Source organism: Vigna unguiculata, chromosome 9 (genome assembly GCF_037176805.1).
Source record: "Vigna unguiculata cultivar grain cowpea cultivar isolate G323 ecotype 2 chromosome 9, ASM3717680v1, whole genome shotgun sequence".
Classification (NCBI taxonomy): Eukaryota; Viridiplantae; Streptophyta; class Magnoliopsida; order Fabales; family Fabaceae; genus Vigna; species Vigna unguiculata.
The window spans coordinates 44,558,949-44,579,826 of NC_140800.1; the positions used below are offsets into that span (position 1 = coordinate 44,558,949).

Below are 20,878 nucleotides of genomic sequence, written 5' to 3' on the forward strand. Positions count from 1 at the left end.
TCTTTTTGACTATTCTATCATACTTTTTCTTTTATAGACTATCTACATTCTCTTAAAGAACACAAATATCTTTCACTAGTTTGAGTAAAATAAGACTACTTAGATAAAATATTTAATTTAGTTGCTTACCCAATATTAAAACTTGAAACCTCGTGTTAAATTAGAATATAATAGATGTCATTTTGAACTTGAGAATACAACACAAATAGCATATTCAGCTTTTAAACTTGAGATCATGTCATTGAATTACCGATTTATGAGAATTTTTAAACCATCATTAATGTATAATCTCTTTATTATTTACTCCTTGAGTAATATATCTAAGACTTCTAATAAACAAAACCTACATTTAAATTACAGCAAAATTGTTCACTAAGACAAGGTTTGTCCCGATTGTTGATGCTTCATGTTTTTCAAGTATCTATTTGCTCATATGATTTATGTTCGTTTGTAACAATTATTTTTTACGTAATTAGCAAACAAGTAAAGTAATAAGAAAAAAAGACTAAATGAAAAATAATAGAACTGTGAAAAAAGTTCACAATAACACTAGAAAATAAAATATACAAAATACATTTACTAAAATATCATATATAATAAACATACAGACATTTCACCTCTACAAAGTTCTGTGTATAAATATAATTACTTATATGCTGACTATGATGATGTCCCTAGTTAGGAAGACATTGTTGAAGAGGAAAAAATATATGAGAAGGAGCATTTTAATTATTCCAAGTAAAATGAATTAAAAAGTGAAAATAAAATAAGAAAAAGCAGCGAGAAATGAATGAAAGAGACATGATTAACGTTTGGTTAGTGACGATAAGTGCAGCATTCGTCTATAAATGGTCTTATTCCTTTGGATTACTCTGCCAATTGGCTCGACGGAGACACCTTCTTAAATTTTTTTTTTTTCTCACACCACTTCAACTTGAAGGAAAAACTATAATAAAACCACAACCAAAATCACCAAAAATACTACTCTGCATACCTATTGAAACTCTTTCCCCCTCCACTTGAATATCATATGGGTAGTAATTTAGTTGTAAAAAAAAAAATATCGGATTATTAATAAGTGACTTAATTTGGGAATCTAGTTGTTTTTATTATTTTAGTAAAGTGCTTTTAAGAGTACATTGTTCTTCATCATTAAAATATATTTTTATTTTTCAAAGGTTAATTTTTTTTGTCATAAACTTTTATATATATATATATATATATATATATATGAATTTGAAATTTATCTTTGTTTCAAACTTTAATATATTTTAATATTTAAAATTTATAAATAAATAAATATAATATTTTTAATCTAACAACAATAATTTTTTTATTGGTTAAACGACATTTCAAATGACATTTTAAGTTGAAATGTGTAAAATATTATAAATTGTTTAAATGTCCATCTATAAAATATTAAATACGTTAACACAATTTAATTTAATTTAATTTAATGTAATAGAATTAGAATTAGAATGACTATATTGAAAAAAATATATTAAATTTTGGATTAACAATTATTTATATTTCTCTTCCTTTCAAACACTCTCTCCAATTTTATCATTCTTTTATTTTAATAATTTGATCATTGAAATCATCAAATTAAATATATTTTCTAAATTAAAGTAATCTTAGTCGTACCTAATTCTAATTTATTTTAGAAATTCTAAACCTTCATACATTATATCATTTTGATTAAATAGCTTTTTTTCAATTTTTTTTCGTATAAAAACATAACTCTTGCTCATCATAAAAAAAATGTTAAAATTAAATTTAGTTTTTAACTTTGAAACAATGTGATCTTTGTCTAAAACTTAGAAATTTAAGTGTGAATATGTTAATTAATATCTACAAGAGAAAAATATTCATAAATCTATTATTTTAAAATTTTGGATTAAAATTAATATCAATCCATTAATGAAGTGGACTAAGATTTTCATTGGTTTTGTGTTTGATCTTGATTCTCTTGAAAAAACCCATAAGTAGTATGAGAGGAGATGATTGTGAATGACAATTATTTAAATTTTGAATATCTTGAGAACATAATTTTAGCAGTAAATACATAAAATCTCATTTTTCCAAAACTAAACCTGAGAATTCATTACCGACAGAAAACAACTGTGAACTGCATATTTTTTGTTTGGTTTTAGATGTTCTGGAATTGTTTGTAACTTTCATATATGGAATTATTACTCATCTCCTATTGACTGTGGGAATGTGATAAAATTTTGATGAATTGATATTTGATGCATCAATTTTGATTATATCTTTATTTGTACACGAGTACTCTTTTTCCGTCTTTTATGTATGACCGTTCTTTTTAATGAAATAAAATATTAGTGACACCATTCTCAACCCAACACTTTAAAATACTGAATTTATGAGCTTTTATTCTTATATAATACTCTAATTTCTTATTTCTAACCAATATAAAATTTATATTTACACTTGATTCCTAACCATTTCCTATGAAATAACACATTCATATCCATTTAACATTTATATTTACATCATATATTCTTAACAATTCGACAACAAAAGTAATTTGTGGATCACATGAGTATAGTAACTAACGTTGAAAATAGATAACTGTACGAGTTAAATACTGGTTACTCAAAAGCCAACCCTGAATCCATGGGTAAAATCTTGAAACCCACGTTCGAATTGCTTGCAAGTGTAAATGTTTATGTTGTCACATCACATGGTTATGTTTTGGTCATTCCTCGTCGAGATCAAACGCACAGGATATCCGCTCTTAAGTTTCGTAAAAAGTGCACCTTTCTGAATACTTGAGTCAGAATCAATCACCTTCCACCTTAATAATACAAACAATTTAATTACTTGAATATAACTACCATGTTAATTACCAGCATTAAGCTAATTAATGATAGAAAATACCCACTCGCAATTGGTGATGAAACGGTGGAGAAACACCAACATCATGGCTTTGGCCATGTTCTTCCCTAGGCACGCCCTTCCTCCCATCCCAAAAGCTAAGAAACTGTATGCTTTTGACTCTTCCTGCAATATTTTTGTATTCCAACATTTTATTTTCTTATTTTTTACGAGTCCAAATTTTTTACTAATTTTTGTGTGCCGTTCTTTATTAGGTATTAAAAATATACTGTACTGATATTTTAAATATTTTTTTAATATATTTTAAAATGTTAAAATTAGTAGTATACTGAATTATGAAAATACAATAAAGAAACAACATACAAAAAATCAACGGAGAATCCAAATTCATTTCTAACTCTCAAATTTAGATTTTCATTTTTCTTGTAGTTTGGACTTACAGGGAATCTTGAAGGATTGAACACACCCGGATCATTGTGCACCGTTGGATCATGGTGTATCGATCTAGCATCCACGTTAATGTTCCACCCCTTCTTGATTTTATATCCTATAACATTTCACCACTTTCATTTTTTTTCTCGTTTAAGTTTACACAAAGTTCATCATACGCATGCATGAGAAATTTAGTGTTAATTACCTTCAATAACACAGTCCTCCAGTGCTACTCTGGGCAACCACTGTACCACAGATGCTTTTCTTAATGCTTCCTTTACAACCTGTTTGAGTGCATCAATATCAACTTTTTTTAAAAAAAACAAAAATTGAGATAAATAAAAAGGAAGAGAAAATAAATTATTGTATCAGAAACTATAATTAATAGTAAATTTGATGCAGCACTGCAGAAAAGTACAAACATACACACACCTTAGAAGCATATGGCATCTCATTGAGGGCCTCTACTGTAAGATATGAATTTCTCGAACCATTCTTCTCGATCTCAAGTTGCTCCTTCTGTTTAGTTATCAAAAATTACGACTTTTTACTAACCCAAAAGGAAGAAAGTGTTGAAAGAACATTGGATAATGTAAACATAAACCAAGTTGAAAAGATTCACCCACCATAAGGGTATTAAAAACTAGCGGATTCTCATCCACAAATTTTATCATCCATGTCATTGCATTTGCTATCGTGTCCTGTCCTGCGATTTCGATAGTTTTAAGATTATGTCATTCTGTTTAATTTCATTATAACGTGTTATTAACTTGATTGGTAAATTAAAAATGTAATTATCATGAACTATATACTAATTTCTCTGTATTGGGGTTGGATGGTTCGTACTAAACCTTACCTGCAATTATCATAGTTAAGATATTGTCTTTGATCTCTCTGTCTGTTAGCCTTGGGATTCCATCGTCGTGTAATTTATCATCCAAAAGTTGTTGAAGGAAATCTACATGGTTACTCGCAATTCCACTTCTTCTTTCACTTATAGTCTTCTCCAATATGTCCATTATCCTTTTTCGAGCCTGCATTTTCACTCGAAAGCTTAAATTCACATTTCAAAGTTTGTTTCTTGATAATTAGTAATGAAAATATGATGTGAAAGAACTTGTGCTGAGTTATTAAAAGAGGTTGGGTCTGAACTTCAGTTTTTTTCAGTTCAGTGATCGGAAATTTTAAGTCCATTAAAGATAAAACGAATTTGTAGTATATAAGTAAGTATAAACTTTATTTTAGAGGTTGATTTGGTAGATTTGAATTAGATTTAAATTTGACTTCTAAATATTAAAAAAAAATTAAGGTTTAATTAGTTGGATGGTATCCTCTTTTGTCTCAGTTTGATACCCGCTTTTAAAAATGTTTTAATCTAATTTCAACTTTTGAAAGAGTGTCTTAATCAGATCCCTTTCAGACAAAAATTATTAAAACGGTTCACTTAACTTAATTCATGACTTTTACCACTAAATTTTAATATAAATATAAATATTTATTTTTGTAAGTCATTTTAAATATCAATACCGTTAACGGTGTTAATAATTTTTTGCTGAAAAAGATCTAATTGAGACATATTTTTAAAAGTTGGGAGTCAATTGACATCATTTTAAAAGCGGGTATCAAATCTAAATAAAAGTGTGTATCATCCGACTAATTAAATCAAAAATTAATAAAAATATGTTTATGGTAGTTTTGGGTCGGGAGTTGAATTAGATGAGGTAATAGGATTTGTATGTTTACCTGAAGGCCTTTGTAGAATGTGGTCCAGGGTAACCTCACGGGTAAGGCTAACATTGCTTCACCCAAACGAGAAACCTGATTTTGCATGCTCTCTAATTCGTACCCATTTTCGATGCTTATTAGCATCTTGCACATCGCCTTACAAGCCAGCTGCATTAAAAACATTACCCTCAACCTCATTTCGTTCACTAACTAACATTTTTTTCAGACAGAAGAAAGAAACAAAGAACAAATTAATAAAACGGATGAAGACGAGAATAAAGAAAAAAAAGGGAAGTTATACATGACTTGAGAGAAGTTTTTTTACCTTCATGAAAAAATACTTTTCCTTAGCTACCATGATTATAATCCATGAATTGTTATGTATATATATGGTTTTATCTTGTCTTTAAATTTAAATTTGTTTTATTTTGACATCGTTTTTAGTTTTGACTTATTTGATACCAAATTTAATAATAAAATATTCTATTAACATTATACAAATAAATATATATATAATATTATAATAAAATAATATTTTTTTGAAGTGTTAAATGGTAGTAAGAGAAAATTGATAATATCAAAGTAACTGCCCAAAAAATAAACATCTCTTTAAAATAAAAGTTCTAAGACTGGATTATATGTCAATGATTTAATGATTCAACCGAAATTAATGAATAATAGAACAATAAAATTATAACATTTTTCCTAAAAAATGTAGTATCATGACTTAGTAATACTAGAAAGGAATTAATACGTATTTTAGAAAAATAGTATTAAAGGTACATTTAGAATATCAAATCAAATATTTAATAAGGAATAAATTTGAAGAATACAAAATAATATTTTTCAAGTATGAAAAGTTTAAATAAGAAAGATATTATAATAAGACGTTTTCATAAAAAAAAAAATTGTTTCTCACAAAATATTTTTTATTGACCAATTTTTCCATTTCATTCAGTTCACGAATTTTTAGAAAGTCGTTTTGTAGTTTGAATGAATCAAATACCACATCAATATACTAATTTTTCAAGTCAACAAGTTGGCTGAGTCTATTTTTTTTTTGAAGATGTTTAAATTATTTTAGTCAGGAAATTATTTCAAAAGGTTTTGCCAAAAATAAAACCATTTTTTAATTAATTATATATATATAGAGAGAGAGAGAGAGAAATTTTGTTAATTTTGCATCTTATAAAATTTGTATGAGATAAACGAAAGAGATTAATCATTTTTAAAGTATGAGTTATTTATAAAATTACGACATTATTTTCAATACAAAATTACTAAAATTTAGTGGTAATATTTTTTTTTTCTATTCGGCACTCAACTTTATTTTTTGTTTTTTCATTCGGTATGATACTTGAAGTTATATTTAAATACTTAGTTATTTTGATAATTATTTTTAGTTTAAAACATTAGTGATCTTGAAATATAAATTATAGTGTTATAAGAGCTATTTACATAATTTACATAAAGAATATGCTTAATCTATTTTCGTTCAATTGAAATACCTTGATTGTTTCATCTTGAATAACGATAACAGATCCACATTTCCAGCTACTTGTAGCTTCAAGAAGAAGTGAATCGAAGAGTTCAACGAAGGAAGACAAAGATTGCGTCGAGAACAGAGAAAACAGAGAACCGCGAATAAGTTTGTGATGTTGGTGTGCAGCACAGAGCAAGCTATCGCGTCCAACAAGCTCAGCGATTGACTTCATATACTTCTTCGAGAATTTCTCCTCGTTGTTCAGAATCACTTTTGCCGACTCCGTTCCCGATATGAAAACGTGCGTTTCCCGGAATAACTTCGTCTTGAAGCATTTTCCGTACCTGTAAAAACCAAACAATATATACATAATAATTCTAAGAAATAAGAAAAGTCAGAAAAAGAAGAGATAGAATGGGATATTTTTGTTACCGGTGTCGGCGAGCTTGGACAAATTCATAGACTCCTTTGGTGTTGTTGATGGCAGCCATGAACTGAAGTGTCTCTCCGAGAAAGGGTAATCCTCGATTCCCCGGAGGAATGTTGGGCTGAGAGGGGTTGTTTGTGCACCAAAGTGCCCATGCTTTTTGACAGAATAAAAGAAAACACAAGAGACCAACGTGGCAGCAAAGGTAAGGATGCTCCTCTACCAATTTGGAAAGCATTTTGGTCTCTCTTCACTTCTCTTCTATGGTGGTCAGATATCTTGCTCAATAGACAACAATGGTAGTGCTACATATATGTAGCACATAGGAGTTATATGGCCGACATGCACTGGAGTATGTTTTGAAACATTGAGGCTTCCACTTTGAGACTCAAGTGGGACAATGCTACATTACATCGTTAACCATTGCAAATAAGAAATTATTAGATACTCTGAAATTATTAGACGATAATCATCATAGTTTTTGGTGGACAACATCATCTTAGGCTTATTTATAAAACTATATTTAAGTTAACGGTGTTGGTTTTAACTTGTAAAAAAATTAAATTTATTGTTTTCTATTTTTTTTTTTTGGAGAAGATTATCGAAACGTGTCTTAAATTAATTTGTCTTTAACTTAAGAAATTATTAATTAGTGTTGCGCAATTGTTTAGAAAGCCATTGCAATTGAAGATGGTGGTGATTGAACATGTAACTATCAACAGTACGTAGTGACTTCCAAGTAGTGCTTTATTGCCTATTCACCGTAAGGCTAATTTTAGTGGGTTAATTTCAAGTGATTACTAAATAAATTATGACTTTATTTTTTTAAAAGGGATGTATAATTGAATTATAAAAGGTTTTAGATCAAGTTATTGAAAGTATCAACACTCTGATATTTTTTTTACTTATTTATTTTATTGTTACTTTATTATTATTATTATTATTATTATTTTATTTTACTTCGATTTTATTTTGTCTTTTTATCTTTCTTTTTTTATTTCTTTATTTCTTTGTTTTCTATTTTATTTATATTTATTTTATTTTATTTTATTTTTTGTCTTTTATTATTTATCATTTATTTAAAAAAATAAGATAAAAGAAGAAAAAATGGATTAAAAAAGGGGAAAGAAAAGAAAAAAAAACAGATTTGAAAAAAAGAAGTAAAAAAAAAAAAAAATTGTGGAACATTCAATTTCCTGCGCACGTTAGGCTAGCCCTTCCCTCCTGGAACATGCTGCTACTCATCACACAAAAAAGATAATTAAATCAGTATAGCTGCATATGCATGAATTGATCGAAGAGGGAAAATGGCTGCATATGCATGAATATGCATGAATTGATTGAAGAGGAAAAATGGACTCTGTGGCAGACACAACAATGGAGAAGCAACCGCCACTTCCCAGATAAGGGGCATACATTAAACACGAACAAAAAGGAAGGGGGAAATCTTATTAGCTCTCAATTTTCTTGGCTCCCAGCACCCTCGGACCAACTGAAAGGAAGAACTGGAACAGGAAGAGAGCCCATTAATCACACCTCCACCAAACATAGAGAGACTCCAAGAGGTAAGCACAACCTTCCAATTCATGAATGTTTGGATGAAAGTGAACGTGAAATTATCTCTTACTTAAATGAATAAGATGTTGTGTTATGCTGGATTTGTTATACATTCCATCGCTCAACCCCAATTATTCAACCTCAAATGCCAACCACGAGTTTACAAATCCAGCTTCACATTCTCCCTTCTTCTTCTCTGATAAAACCGTCCAAGAATCAGCTCCCTAGCACCTCTGCCACTAAAGTTTATAACTACCTGTACCTTGCACCTGAAAAAAAAAAAGGAAATACAGAGAAATAGAGTCCAGACACTGCAACCTTCATCACCCAATCACGCACCATTCCACCACCTCACCCTCAATCTCTCTTGCCATCATCAGCATCACGCCCTCACCTCCATCCTCTACAACCTTATCATCTCTCAATCTTCCCTCTCCATTAATAAAACTATCCATATCCTCCGTTTCGATCACGGTACACACTCCCAACTGTCATTTTTCACTATCATCAACCTTCAACTTCAACCCCTGCATTCACACCCAAATATGAATCTGTTTCCAAATCATTCACACCCAAGCACAAATCAGAAACAGAGAAGAAAGAGAATCATCGGCGGCTTCGATCATGGATGGTCGCGCAACGGTAGGGCTCGGTGTCATGGCTCCCAAACTTGGTTATACGCGCGAGAAGAAGAATGAGAGGCTTGGCGCGCAGCGGAGGCGATCTGGGTCGCGAAGGCCAGGTGTTGGGTTTCCATGGTGCTCGAGTGTCCCAATCGCGGTGGCCGGTACGATGGCGGCAAGTCTTGGTTGGCTGTGGCGGTGCAGCGGAGGGCATAGCGGGAACTGGTCTTGCGGAGACAAGGTCCACGCGAGGGGAACGAAGCGGACTGGTTCGATATGTGCGTGAGAACGAAGCGGTCGAGCCACCGAGGAGGGTGTTGACGTCGCCGGCGAGCTAGCTGCGTGGTGGCGTGTGAAGCAGACGGATGGTGTCGAGAGAGAGAAGGCTTGCTATTGTTTCTTTGAGCAGTTAGGGTTTAGGGCATGGCGCACCTGTTTCTTCGTACACTCCCCATGTTACTTATGCACACCTCCATGTCTTATTGTTGTTGATTTTGTTTTATATTTTTTGGTCGCACTCCTCAAGTTGCTACATACACCCAACGTCTTGTTTTGGACTTTATCACTTACAAACGTCACTGCTCTTCCTTGATTACTTCCTGCACACCCATGTTTACTGACTCCACTCCCCTGCATGTTTTATTGTTACTTTTGGATTTGTTTTATATTTTATTTGTTGTACTCCCATTTTTACCGTACACACCTGACTTGCTTCATGCACCTCACACGTAGGGTTGGCAATGCGGGCTGGGTTGGCCCGTTTAGGTTCGGCCCGCATAAGGCCCGTACAACACGGGCTGGCCTGTCCCGTCCCGCATACTTTATGCGGGCTGAAAACACTGGTCCGTCCCGCATACTCCTTGGCCCGCGGGCCAGCCCGCTTTTTTTTTAATTTTTTAATTTTTTTTTTAATTTTTATGATAAAAGTTTCAATGTTTAAAGATTGGGAAACTTTAAGAAGTTCACAACATTAAGTAAAGACTTTGGGGAATTAGATGATAAATTGATAATTCAACATTTTCATCATATTCATATTATGACATACACAATGTATTTTTTAAATTTTAGCACATTAAAAATTACATAATACTTGTCTTTTCCAGTTATACAAGAATTTGAAATGTTAATGCAAGAGTCCATAAAAGAAGTAATTGATATACACAAGTACAAGTTTTTTTTTTAATTTTATGCGGGCTTGCGGGCCAGCTCGCGCGGGTCGCGAGAATGCGGGCTCACTACCCTAGCCTGGCCCGCGGGCCAGGCCCTAATTGCCATCCCTACTCACACTTTTACACCCTCATATTTGTGTTTTTAACTTTTACCCTTTCTTTCCACCTTTTTAATATTTCAAAAAAAAATCAAAAAGGTTTGAAAATTATAAAAAATCACATAAAATGAAAAATACCAAAAATAATTTTTCATTAAATTAAATCATTCCCCAAATAGTTTTTTTTTTTTTAAATATCCAACTTCGTAACCCTGATTTCTCATTTGAATGAGAATACGTAGGACCAAGGACCAAGGTCAATCATTGTCGGACCCAAAAAATTAAAATAATATTTTTGTTTCTTTTTAATATTATTGTTTCATTATTTTTTGAAAAATTAACATTTTGAAAATCACATCAACTTTGCATATTTAGTTAAAGGTATTGTTCTCGAGTGGGTGCTGTAGGGTGTTAATATCTTTCTTACGCTTAACTGACTCCCGGATCCAAAATCTGGTTTTTCACAAACTTGTTTTATTTTTATGATTTTCCATAATTTTCCAAAATAGACGACTTCAAATCTCTTTTTAAATGCATTTTCTTTTTCAAACCATCGTTCCGTCGCGATTCCCATGGCGATAGAAAGGTTGACATCCGGTAAAAATAATAATTCTAGACTAAGGTACATCCATTTTCAATATATGTTTATATGTTTATGAGAAAACAAAATAATATTGCAGTCGAATGTCCTTTTTGTGTTAGGCCACACAGAAAAAAAAAACAATTTAACAATTATTGAATAATTAACCAAATAGTTTAAGCTAATGAAAATTTGGGTTCGAGAATCACGTCAGAGTTACAACAAATGAAGGATCTGAGCCGCAATTACTAGAGCTGTTTGATGGAGGTCATTTTACAGGAAGAGGACGCAGGTAAGTGGGTTTACCGGGGCGAAGGAGCTGCTAATCTTGTTCTAGCATACACCGGATCGTTTCCTACGTTTGTACGTTCCTCAATTCTTTTGTTTTAATTGAAATGGATCATAATGGAAGCTTGATCAATGGTACATTGCTAATGGTACCAACATATCTGACGGGCTTATTATGTACTGCAGAAGTCTAGCGTCAGTAGAACTGCTCCGTTCAAGGTGCAGGCAAAAGCAACTTGTAAAAGCATGATTACGTCCTCAATTTGTACGTAATCATGGTGACTGTGACTGAAGAACCCGATGCAATGAAAATCATCATGATCCGAAAATTAACAGGAGTTGAGTACAAACGTTCTCAGGTAAAAGATGATGGATGAGATAAAAGTTGAATTCATGTCAGAGATCCGATGTAATATAGTAGTTACTGTTTCATTATGTAATTAACTCAGTCTAATCGGTGTTGTACCATTATCAATCTTTCTGCCAAGCAAAATATTGCTTATGTTCGTGCACTGTGATTTTTTTATTCTAACATGATGTCATGAAAATTTATTTGGAAAATGACAGAAATACAAACCAATCTTTCCCTGCAATTTTATACATCATTGCCCGTCAATTGGTTCTCCTCATATAATGTATATATTTGTGGAGGGAGAGAAGTATGATACTGAAACCACCCATCGAACAACTCGACCATGCACGTTGTCTTCTTTACCAGCAAACCTTTCTCTGCATTTCAAACAGATAGAACACACTTTTAAGAGTCCCCATACATCATAACTAGAACTTCATCTAAACAAGATGCAAACATCATCGACTTGCCTTGAATTTCTCTCTTTCCTCACTGTCTATGTGTGCCATAAGTTCTTCTTGTTTTATCAAAGCCTCGTATAAAGCCTGTTCACAAAGTTAAACACACCAGTTATAGATATACACAAAATTGTTGAACATGATGCCACACACATACACCAAAAGTTTAAAAAGTGATTCAGAAATGGATATAAACCTTTTTTGTGGCTATCAACTCTGCTTCCAATGCATCCACACGATAAACTGCAGCATTGAGCAGCTCCTCTTTCTCGTATGGCATCACATTAGGCTTTGACTGCAGCATGTCAACTTTCTCTTCAAGCTCCCCGAGGCGTTTTAAGGTACATGAGGAAAGGTTTGTCGTTGTGAATCCGGGAGCACGTAAAGGAGGACGAGATTCCTCCTTATTTGTTGAACCAACAGCCATGTTAAGAACATTTGAGGCAGAACCAGATTCTGAGTGCCGTATTCCCTTCGTCACACGAAATGCTATTGAACGAGCAAAAGTATACAGGGCCAAAATGATGCCAGCTGTAACACTCAGGAGATTCTTCACATTTCAGTACTCGATAGAAAGAAAAAAAAATTCAGCAATCAAATCCAAGTAACATTGTTTATTTTACATGCAAAAATTAAAGTAGTTTGACGTATTTTCATCTCTCTTCGGAATGGTAAGTAGTAAAGTACAGATTCAATGAACGCGGATGGTTATTGAATTGGAATTGCAAGCTTCTCATTCCTTTAGATTTTTTTTTTCTGTATGCCAACTTAGAAATTAATTATGACAGATATTTTGAAAATGTCATTTGTTGGTTCAGTTAAAGAAAAAACAAATAAGTGTCTACATCCATCCCAGCAGGTTTTAAGTAACAATAATATCCATTCTCAGCCAACAATAATGGCATGTCAAAACCAATAATTGTGCATGAACTATATAACCTGTTGAGCAAAGTAGCTTTCTCGATGTTGCTTGTTTCTGCATTGATCCAACAACAATGGCCTTGTCAACCATGGGAACATGCTCAACTACTCGACCACCATCACTAGCCTTACCAACCAGTCTTGCCTGATAAACGTAAAGTCACTTAAAATTAAACTTATTGAAACATTTTTTTTTTCTTGCAACCTCAAGATCAGTATCAATGTACCATGGTCACTCACTTCTTCATAGACAGGAGTTAACATAGGGCTAATACAGTTCCCACACGCTTTGGGAGAAGCAATATCTTCAACTTCAGATCCTGATTCTCCTGTAGATGTATCACTGCCACCTCTAATCTGTTTTATCAAAAGCCCAGAAGACAAGAATTTGTTAATATAACATCTGAAAATTCCAAACTCACCAAATTTTCAGGGTTAATTCAAGATGGTTATGGAAGCTTTACCATTGGATAAGATATCTTGTCACATTCAATCACTTTCCCCTCGTCGTTATTAACAGTAACTATTTGTTTAGAACATCCCATTTCACCACTAAGAACCATCTGCATGCTCAAAATTGTTCTACTTGAATCACAGACTCAGTAAGATGCAAAGTAGAACTAAAAACCTGAGAGAGCTAATTAAAATTTATTGATTACAGCAGTCACCTTTAAAATGTTTGGGTCTTGCCATGGCCCTTTATCTGACTTCATACAACCACCTTGATCTACACAAGTGCACGTACCACCGAGAAATTCTGGAAGCTCGCTGCAAAGTTACGATTAGTCAGAATTCTCAAATAACAAGTTGATTGAGAAATCACTCCATTACCAGAATTGAATGTACAGTTACCTCTCGTCTAAAATCTCAAGTAATTTACTCTGGAACTTATTTCCGAGAACCTAATGGAACATTCAAGTGTCAATTAAATCTATACCTAAATTACCTCCGAGCCAAAAATATGGAATGTTAATCGTAAACAATAAATCAAAATTATCACGTACATGGATCTTTGAAGTGGTCTTGGGATCAAGAAATGTTTTCACTGTGTTCCAGAGCATCTTAAAACCAGGACCAGCATTGATGATGAACATTTGACAGAGTGTCTACACAGTAGTATCATTTAGAGAATAGAACTTAGAAGCACTAGATGAATGAACAATAAGAAAATTCAAACAAAATGAAGATAAAACCTACATACTTCAGGATAGTAATCACCATCAATCTTCTGCAGACGGGTGATCAGCTCCCGTGCAGACTTTGTTAGGTTTTTGAAGCCCTGGAAAGCATAAAGACAGTATAGTATTACAAACTCCAACCTTAAATTTTGTTTAGGAAACATTCATTGGTCTTTTAGACACACAAAACTTACCACGCCTTGAACATCCAAAATAGTTGTGCTTGAATCTATGTGTCTCTTTGCAGCTATAGAGCAAGCCGGAAACTTAACAGCAAAAGCTTTCTCAAAACTCTGAACATGGTATCTCAAATACCTTTCCAAGGTAGTTACTTGCATAAGCTTATTGGGATCAACTTTCCCTAGCCTCTCGATATAAACAGGCCTTCCTTCCTTATCCACGCCATGATAGCCATGAGGGTAGTGTTTCAGAACCTCATTCAACTCCTTGAATTCAAAATCCTACACACCAGAAACCACAGTGTAGTATACATCAATGTTCAGATCATGAAATCGAATACATATTATTTTATCAAATGCTTCACCTCCATTATTGTGTCTGTTCCATATTCTTTCCTCCATTGGATCATGTTGGCCCACATGTGCTTTGCTTTCTCAATATCAAACTTCCTTGCTTTCAAGAATCTGCAAGAAATGTGTTAATACGTGAATTTCCTGTGTAAGAAAAAAAAAAAAAAAACTAGTTAGAGTGTTTGGGACCTCAATAGCGTATGGTAGTCATCATGTATCGGAGGTAGCAAGTTATCCAACATAAGTGCTTGTCGAAATGCATCCACTGCTTGAAGCTCTTTGACATCTCGAACATCCTCAATGGAGAGGGAATTGCTCCTGCTACAACCTTTTCTGCTTCTTTTCTTCTTAAAAGAATGTCTGAATTTGGTTGATGCATTTAGTGCTTTCTTTTTCAGACTTCCAATTCTTCTCCACCGCTCATCCTCTGAATTATTCTCGAAACTCAGTTTCCTCTCTCTTCTTTCATCCAATCCTTCAAAGCCTAATCAAAATAACAATAAACTCTCAACACTTTAAATTTCATACAGAACTAATAATTTCTTGGCAAATATCCAATCCACTGAAGTTTAATTCCAGTCAATCACACTCAGCTAGCTGTTCTACACCTTAAAATGTAAAAGAAACGAAATCTTGACACAAATTCTTAACCAAGAAACATCGAAATAACGATGATAAAGCACAATTCGAAACAAGAAAGAAAAGGGAGAGTTTTTTTATTACTCACAGAGGTTAGTTGACATGTCAACGAAGACGGAGGGGAAGTGAAACAGAAATCCAAGACAGATAAATCTGAAAACTTATAACGTTTTTGTTTTTTGTTTTGGGGTGAATGACACGTAAGTTGGTTCATTCCTTTTCGGAGTGTTCGTTAATAATGAAGCGGACACACGGAGTGTCGGCGGAAGACAAAATTAATGGTACAGTAAATTTGGATACAACATCCTATTTTCAGAAACAAAAGAAATCTATGAACAAATTGATACACGAATCTATCTTATATATGCTTCACCTCATTCACATGTAAATTATCTCCATGTTTCAGATGTTATCTTCCTAACTCTGCATTGGTGGGTCCACCATTTATGAGTTCATCATGTGCAACTTGGCGCCAATTTTACCTCCCTCTTTAACTTTTTCATATATATATATATATATATATATATATATATATATATTAATTCTTATTTTGGTTTCCCTTTATCCTTCTTCTCCTTTCTAATAGCATGAATCATGTAAGATAATTTAGTGTGCTCTGGAGTATACAGTGTCACAATTTGTTATATAAAAAAAAAAATCATTTTGAAAAATGTAAAATGGTAAAATCACTTCCAAATTATTGTCAAATGATTTTTTAATCTTGATGGAATTATTTTACAAACATTTATTCAAGAAATCAATTATACGTCTACCAAAAACGTTTATTTTTCATAAAATTGAAAATATCTTTTGTCATACACTTTTCACCCTACAGTCTTTCCTATTAAGCATTACTCAAACATCCTTTTATTTTATGATTTTTTTTTTTCTAATTAAATCCCGCTGCGATAATAAAAATGTCAAAGTTGTTGAATACTTGAACAGTAAATTTTAATAGTACATGAAACATAATATATGCTGTATTCTGAAAAATAACCAGAATTATCTTGAAATTGTGATGATTTAATATTATTAAAAAATGTTAAATTAGATTATTATTATTATTATTTTAAATATGCAAAATTATAATTCATTTATTATATATTCTGGGTCACTCTAATTACATTTTAAAGTTACTATATCATCAAATATTTAATGATTTCAAATGTTTACTACAATAAGCGATTTAACTTTGATGAATTTATGGAACAGATTGAAATTTGTAAACTAAATAATAGGAAATATGTAATTTTTGTGAAATTCATACATTTTAAAGGGTGCTCGTATTTTTTTAGCTGTGTTATTTAGTAATTTCCATTAGTAAAATATAATCTCCCTTACGAACTTTTTTTATACACAAAAGTGGAATTCAAAACCAAGTTCTCAAAATAGCAACTTATTAGAACCTAAAGAGTGTAGATAAGTTAAAAAAAATATGTAAAATTTTGAATTGAAAATACAATCAAAACTCCAATAATTAAAAGTAAGTGCTCCCATTATTATAATTAAATTGAGTACACTTTTTTTTTTTTGTATTGAATAAAAATAAGTCAAAGGTTTCAGTAGAAGTATAGAAGAACCTAATCCGAATTTTAAATGTCGGTCAGGAACAATTTTAATCTTTTATTATGCCCACAAATTGCTTCCTTTTTTTTTTCTAATATATTAAAATTCCCATTAATGTTCTTATTCGCACAGGCCCATTAGGGAATCATAAAACCAAAACATTCCTAGGCCAGGCCCACTCATAACTTTAAATTTCTAATATTTCCACTGGGTCATTCTCACACTCTTTTTCTTTATTCTTACATTTCTTTTTTTTTTCACTTTATAAAAATTATTCCATGAAAACATTTTCTTTTCCTGCTGTGCAATGATCACAGTGGAAATGCGATTTTGACAATACTATTTTTGTGAAGAAAAAGGAATGTGTAAACTCAACAAAATGAGTGTATGAATAAAAAAAAAGTCCTTTTAATCGAACGTGCAAATAAATACACGGCCCACACTATTTACACTCCTCTGTTTAATATTCGCATCACTTGTTTTAAAAATTAAAAGGGTTAAATATGTTTTTGGTCATTAGCTTTCAGTGAATGTTGAAATTAGTTCATTTAAAAAAAAAATCAAAATTTTAGACCAATTTAGTCCTTCATCTTTCGAAATATGTGAATTTAGTCCTTTTAATCAAATTTTGTTAAATTTATTTGACATTTCAAATGCGTTACATAATAGTATTTGACTTAACATTAAAATAAAAATGTGTGAAACAATATAAATAACTCAAATACAATTCTGAAATACATACGAAACATCATATAAATATAACAAAATTTGATTAAAAATACTAAATTCACGTATTTTGAAAGATGAAGGACTAAAACGGTCCAAAGTTTCAAAATAAACTAATTCAAAAATTCACTAAATGTTAAGGGACCAAAAACATATTTAACCCAAATTAAAATTACCGTCGACGGAGATTAGTTTTCATATGTATGATTATGCGATAAAAACAAGTAGTTTTTGTTATATATGTAGATCCAAAGCACGACGAAATATTAGTTTTTCTTTTTGTGTAATAATAGATTTACACCTCATATCAATTGACAAAACTATAAAAGTTAAGTGTTTTTGCTATGCATTGAACAAAAGGATTTAATTTTTGAAATATTGTTTAAGTGAGAAAATATAAATAACTTATTTTAGTAAGGGATTTGGGTAGAAAAGAAAATGTTAAATACTCAAAAAATTATGTTACAATCAAACTTGAAAATCTTTCGTTCTTAAAAGATATAATTTGTAAATAGTTCTATAGATATTTACAATTAACTAAAAAAAATAACTTTAAATAAAAAATATTTCTATAATTTAACATAAATCTATGCATGTAAAGAAGGAAGATGGTAAAAGAATAAGCACAAGGATGAAGATATTTTACTACGAGTTAAGGTTGTAGGATAATTTTAATTTTGTAATGTCCAAATTAATAAAACATACGGGTGAAAACAGTAAAATTGAGGGTGAAAATAGTAAAACATACTTTCAGCATTCCACAATTTCTTCGCGCACCTAGCAAATTTTTAAAATTATATTTTATCTTGCATAAAAGTGACTTTTTAATTATATGTTTCAGAAAATTTATGAAACAAGTTTCTCTAAATTCTCAAAATGAAATTTTTAGAACGAAATTTCTGAAAAAAAAAATTGAAAAAAACTTTTCCAGAACCTATAAAATGTATTTTGAAAAAAAACGTTTTGGAATGTATTGATATTTTTTAAAATGAATTTTCTGGAATATCTCACATAAAATGTATGTCGAAAGAGTTTTTTAAAACACATAAAATATGTTCTCGAGTGTTTTTTTTTTTTTTCCTTAAATATATTTGTAGTTTTTAAATTTTGGAATTGAAATTAAAATTCTTCTATATTTTAAATTTTGATATAATTTGATTCTCAAACTTTATAAACGAATAAATATAAATTTTTTAATGTTAATTTTCAAACACAATTCAGAACGACATTTAAATTGTTAAAGTTTTTAATATGTTTCGCTCAAATATCAGTAACATATAGGATAAAAGAATTATATTTCATTATTGTTAAAATTTTGAAAATTAAATATTAAAATTTAGAATAATAAAAAATTTCAAGTCTATGTTTAAAAACTAAAATCATATTTAATATTTGTTTTTCTTTTTTTCTTCTCTCTTTTGTTCTTCCTTGGTGACAATTGTAATAATGAAAATGATGACTACAAAAATCGTATGATATAGAAATAAAAAGTAATTTAGTTTTTTATATGTATGTGAAGATGAAGTTATTAAACGTGGGAGTTCAAGAAGGAAGCTGGTTATATTAAAGAGATAGGTGAAATTTATGATTCCTTGTTGATTTGGATAAGCTTAGAAAGACGTCCCTTCCATAAAAAAGAAAAAGAAGCTTACAAGACTAGACACATCAATCACTCCTTTCAAATATTTGTGATACTCCAAATAAGACATTTGCGATGTATGTTATATTTTAGATTTCAAAAGATTTCGATTCTTTTTGTTTATGATTAATACAATATCATCACCTTCAAAGAAAACAAATATATATAATTGGGTGAGTTTTTTAACAAATCTATTTGATAAAACTATACCTATTTATCTAATGTTAATGTCATCTTGCAATATTGTGATTAACTTCAGACACCCTTAATTATTATGGATTACCAGTTATACCCAGATGAATAATTAGAACACTAAAAAAGACATTCGTTGAGTTTGTATTTTAAATAATTTCCAAATTATAAATATCCCACCTCATCATAAAGTATAACAACATGGCTTTCATGAACACAGTGAGTTTTATAATATTACTTCAATTTTATGCTATTTTGTGTGTCATCAATGTACTCACTAGAATATTTTAGATTTCAGTCCACCACTCACCTATGGGATATAAATATGCCTTTTGGGATTATGTTCACGTACAACATTTGAATCAAAATATAACTACACTATTTATTTTAAAATATTCATCGTATATACTTTATCTATTAATTAATTCACAGTTGTTTTTCATTCTTACACTTTCACCAAATTAGAATTTGTTTTTTTTTCAAATTTTAATACAATTCAATTCTTAAGCTTAAAAAAATATATAATTTTCTTAATCAAATTATGATTTTTTATGTTGACGAGGCCGGCGTGTCAATATATTATAGCTCAAATATTAATCTGAAGTATCATTTAACACGAAAAAAAAATTGTACATTAAAAAGTTATGTTTATTTACTTTTAAAGTTTATGAACTAATATATATTAAAATTTAAAAAATAAGAAAGTTCTCTTAGTTATTTTTCATCAAACATCTTTTATACGTATTTTTTCATTTTTTTTCTTCTTCTAACTTATACATACTTAATAACAAAAGCTTTATTGAGTTTTTATAATTTGATCAATCACTTGACAATCTAGTTGTAGAAATAACGCAATCATTAAGAAAATAAACTTATATATGTAAAAAAAAATGTAAAAATCTATTAGATATTAAAATATGGTTATATTATTCAAAATTGTTGATGTAACAAGCTAGTTTGATAATATCGTATGGTAAGAATGATGAGGAGCATGACCAAAGTAGTGGTGGTGGAGGAGTTGGATAAATACTGTCACTCTTTTTTCTTTCATAAAACAAAACCCAATTTTTCATTTCAGATCAAATATACACTTAATTCAATGTGAATTTATGGTCAAAATAATATATAATTTTAAATATATTAGATTTATTGTCCATAACCAACTGTCATAGATTATATTATTATTATTATGGCACGCGCAGGTAAAGTTTGGGTGGGATTTTTGCAGTACATTGCAGTGACGACGTATTGCATCGCACTGCCAAAATATGAAATAAAATATATATTTTGACTAACAAGAAAATAATTGTTTCAGTATTCTTTAACCTCAGAAAGTGTGCATTAACTGAAATCATATTTCAATGAAAAAAAATAGAGACAATAAAGCATAGCTTCATGGTTGGATTAGGTGCGTGTAACGTTTACTTAAAATATGT

General features: G+C 30.8%; 2 protein-coding genes across 3 annotated transcripts; both read right to left on the reverse strand.

Moving 5' to 3' along the window:
- Window positions 1–2,451: 2,451 nt before the first annotated feature.
- CYP722A1 (cytochrome P450, family 722, subfamily A, polypeptide 1) lies at window positions 2,452–7,261 on the reverse strand. 2 transcript variants are annotated; one of them, XM_085666341.1, is made up of 10 exons: window positions 6,932–7,261; window positions 6,525–6,843; window positions 5,035–5,226; window positions 4,148–4,325; window positions 3,918–3,997; window positions 3,724–3,810; window positions 3,497–3,575; window positions 3,300–3,406; window positions 2,906–3,024; window positions 2,452–2,818 (listed from the first exon to the last, which is right to left on the reverse strand). In XM_085666341.1, exons 1-10 carry the CDS (start codon window positions 7,162–7,164, stop codon window positions 2,701–2,703), a joined length of 1,512 nt encoding a protein of 503 aa, XP_085522467.1. In that variant the 5' UTR covers window positions 7,165–7,261; the 3' UTR covers window positions 2,452–2,700. The 2 variants fall into 2 exon arrangements, with proteins under 2 accessions (XP_085522467.1, XP_027902059.2); XM_028046258.2 differs by having other exon boundaries at window positions 5,035–5,184; window positions 6,932–7,238.
- Window positions 7,262–11,644: 4,383 nt separating this feature from the next.
- LOC114195974 (phosphatidylinositol/phosphatidylcholine transfer protein SFH8-like) lies at window positions 11,645–15,651 on the reverse strand. Its single transcript, XM_028086429.2, has 14 exons — window positions 15,408–15,651; window positions 14,870–15,164; window positions 14,695–14,794; window positions 14,345–14,611; window positions 14,174–14,251; window positions 13,977–14,078; window positions 13,825–13,874; window positions 13,641–13,740; window positions 13,437–13,535; window positions 13,213–13,329; window positions 12,991–13,117; window positions 12,248–12,582; window positions 12,064–12,138; window positions 11,645–11,970 (listed from the first exon to the last, which is right to left on the reverse strand). The coding sequence occupies exons 1-14, from the start codon at window positions 15,421–15,423 to the stop codon at window positions 11,953–11,955; spliced, it is 1,779 nt and encodes a 592-aa protein (XP_027942230.1). The 5' UTR covers window positions 15,424–15,651; the 3' UTR covers window positions 11,645–11,952.
- Window positions 15,652–20,878: the final 5,227 nt, after the last annotated feature.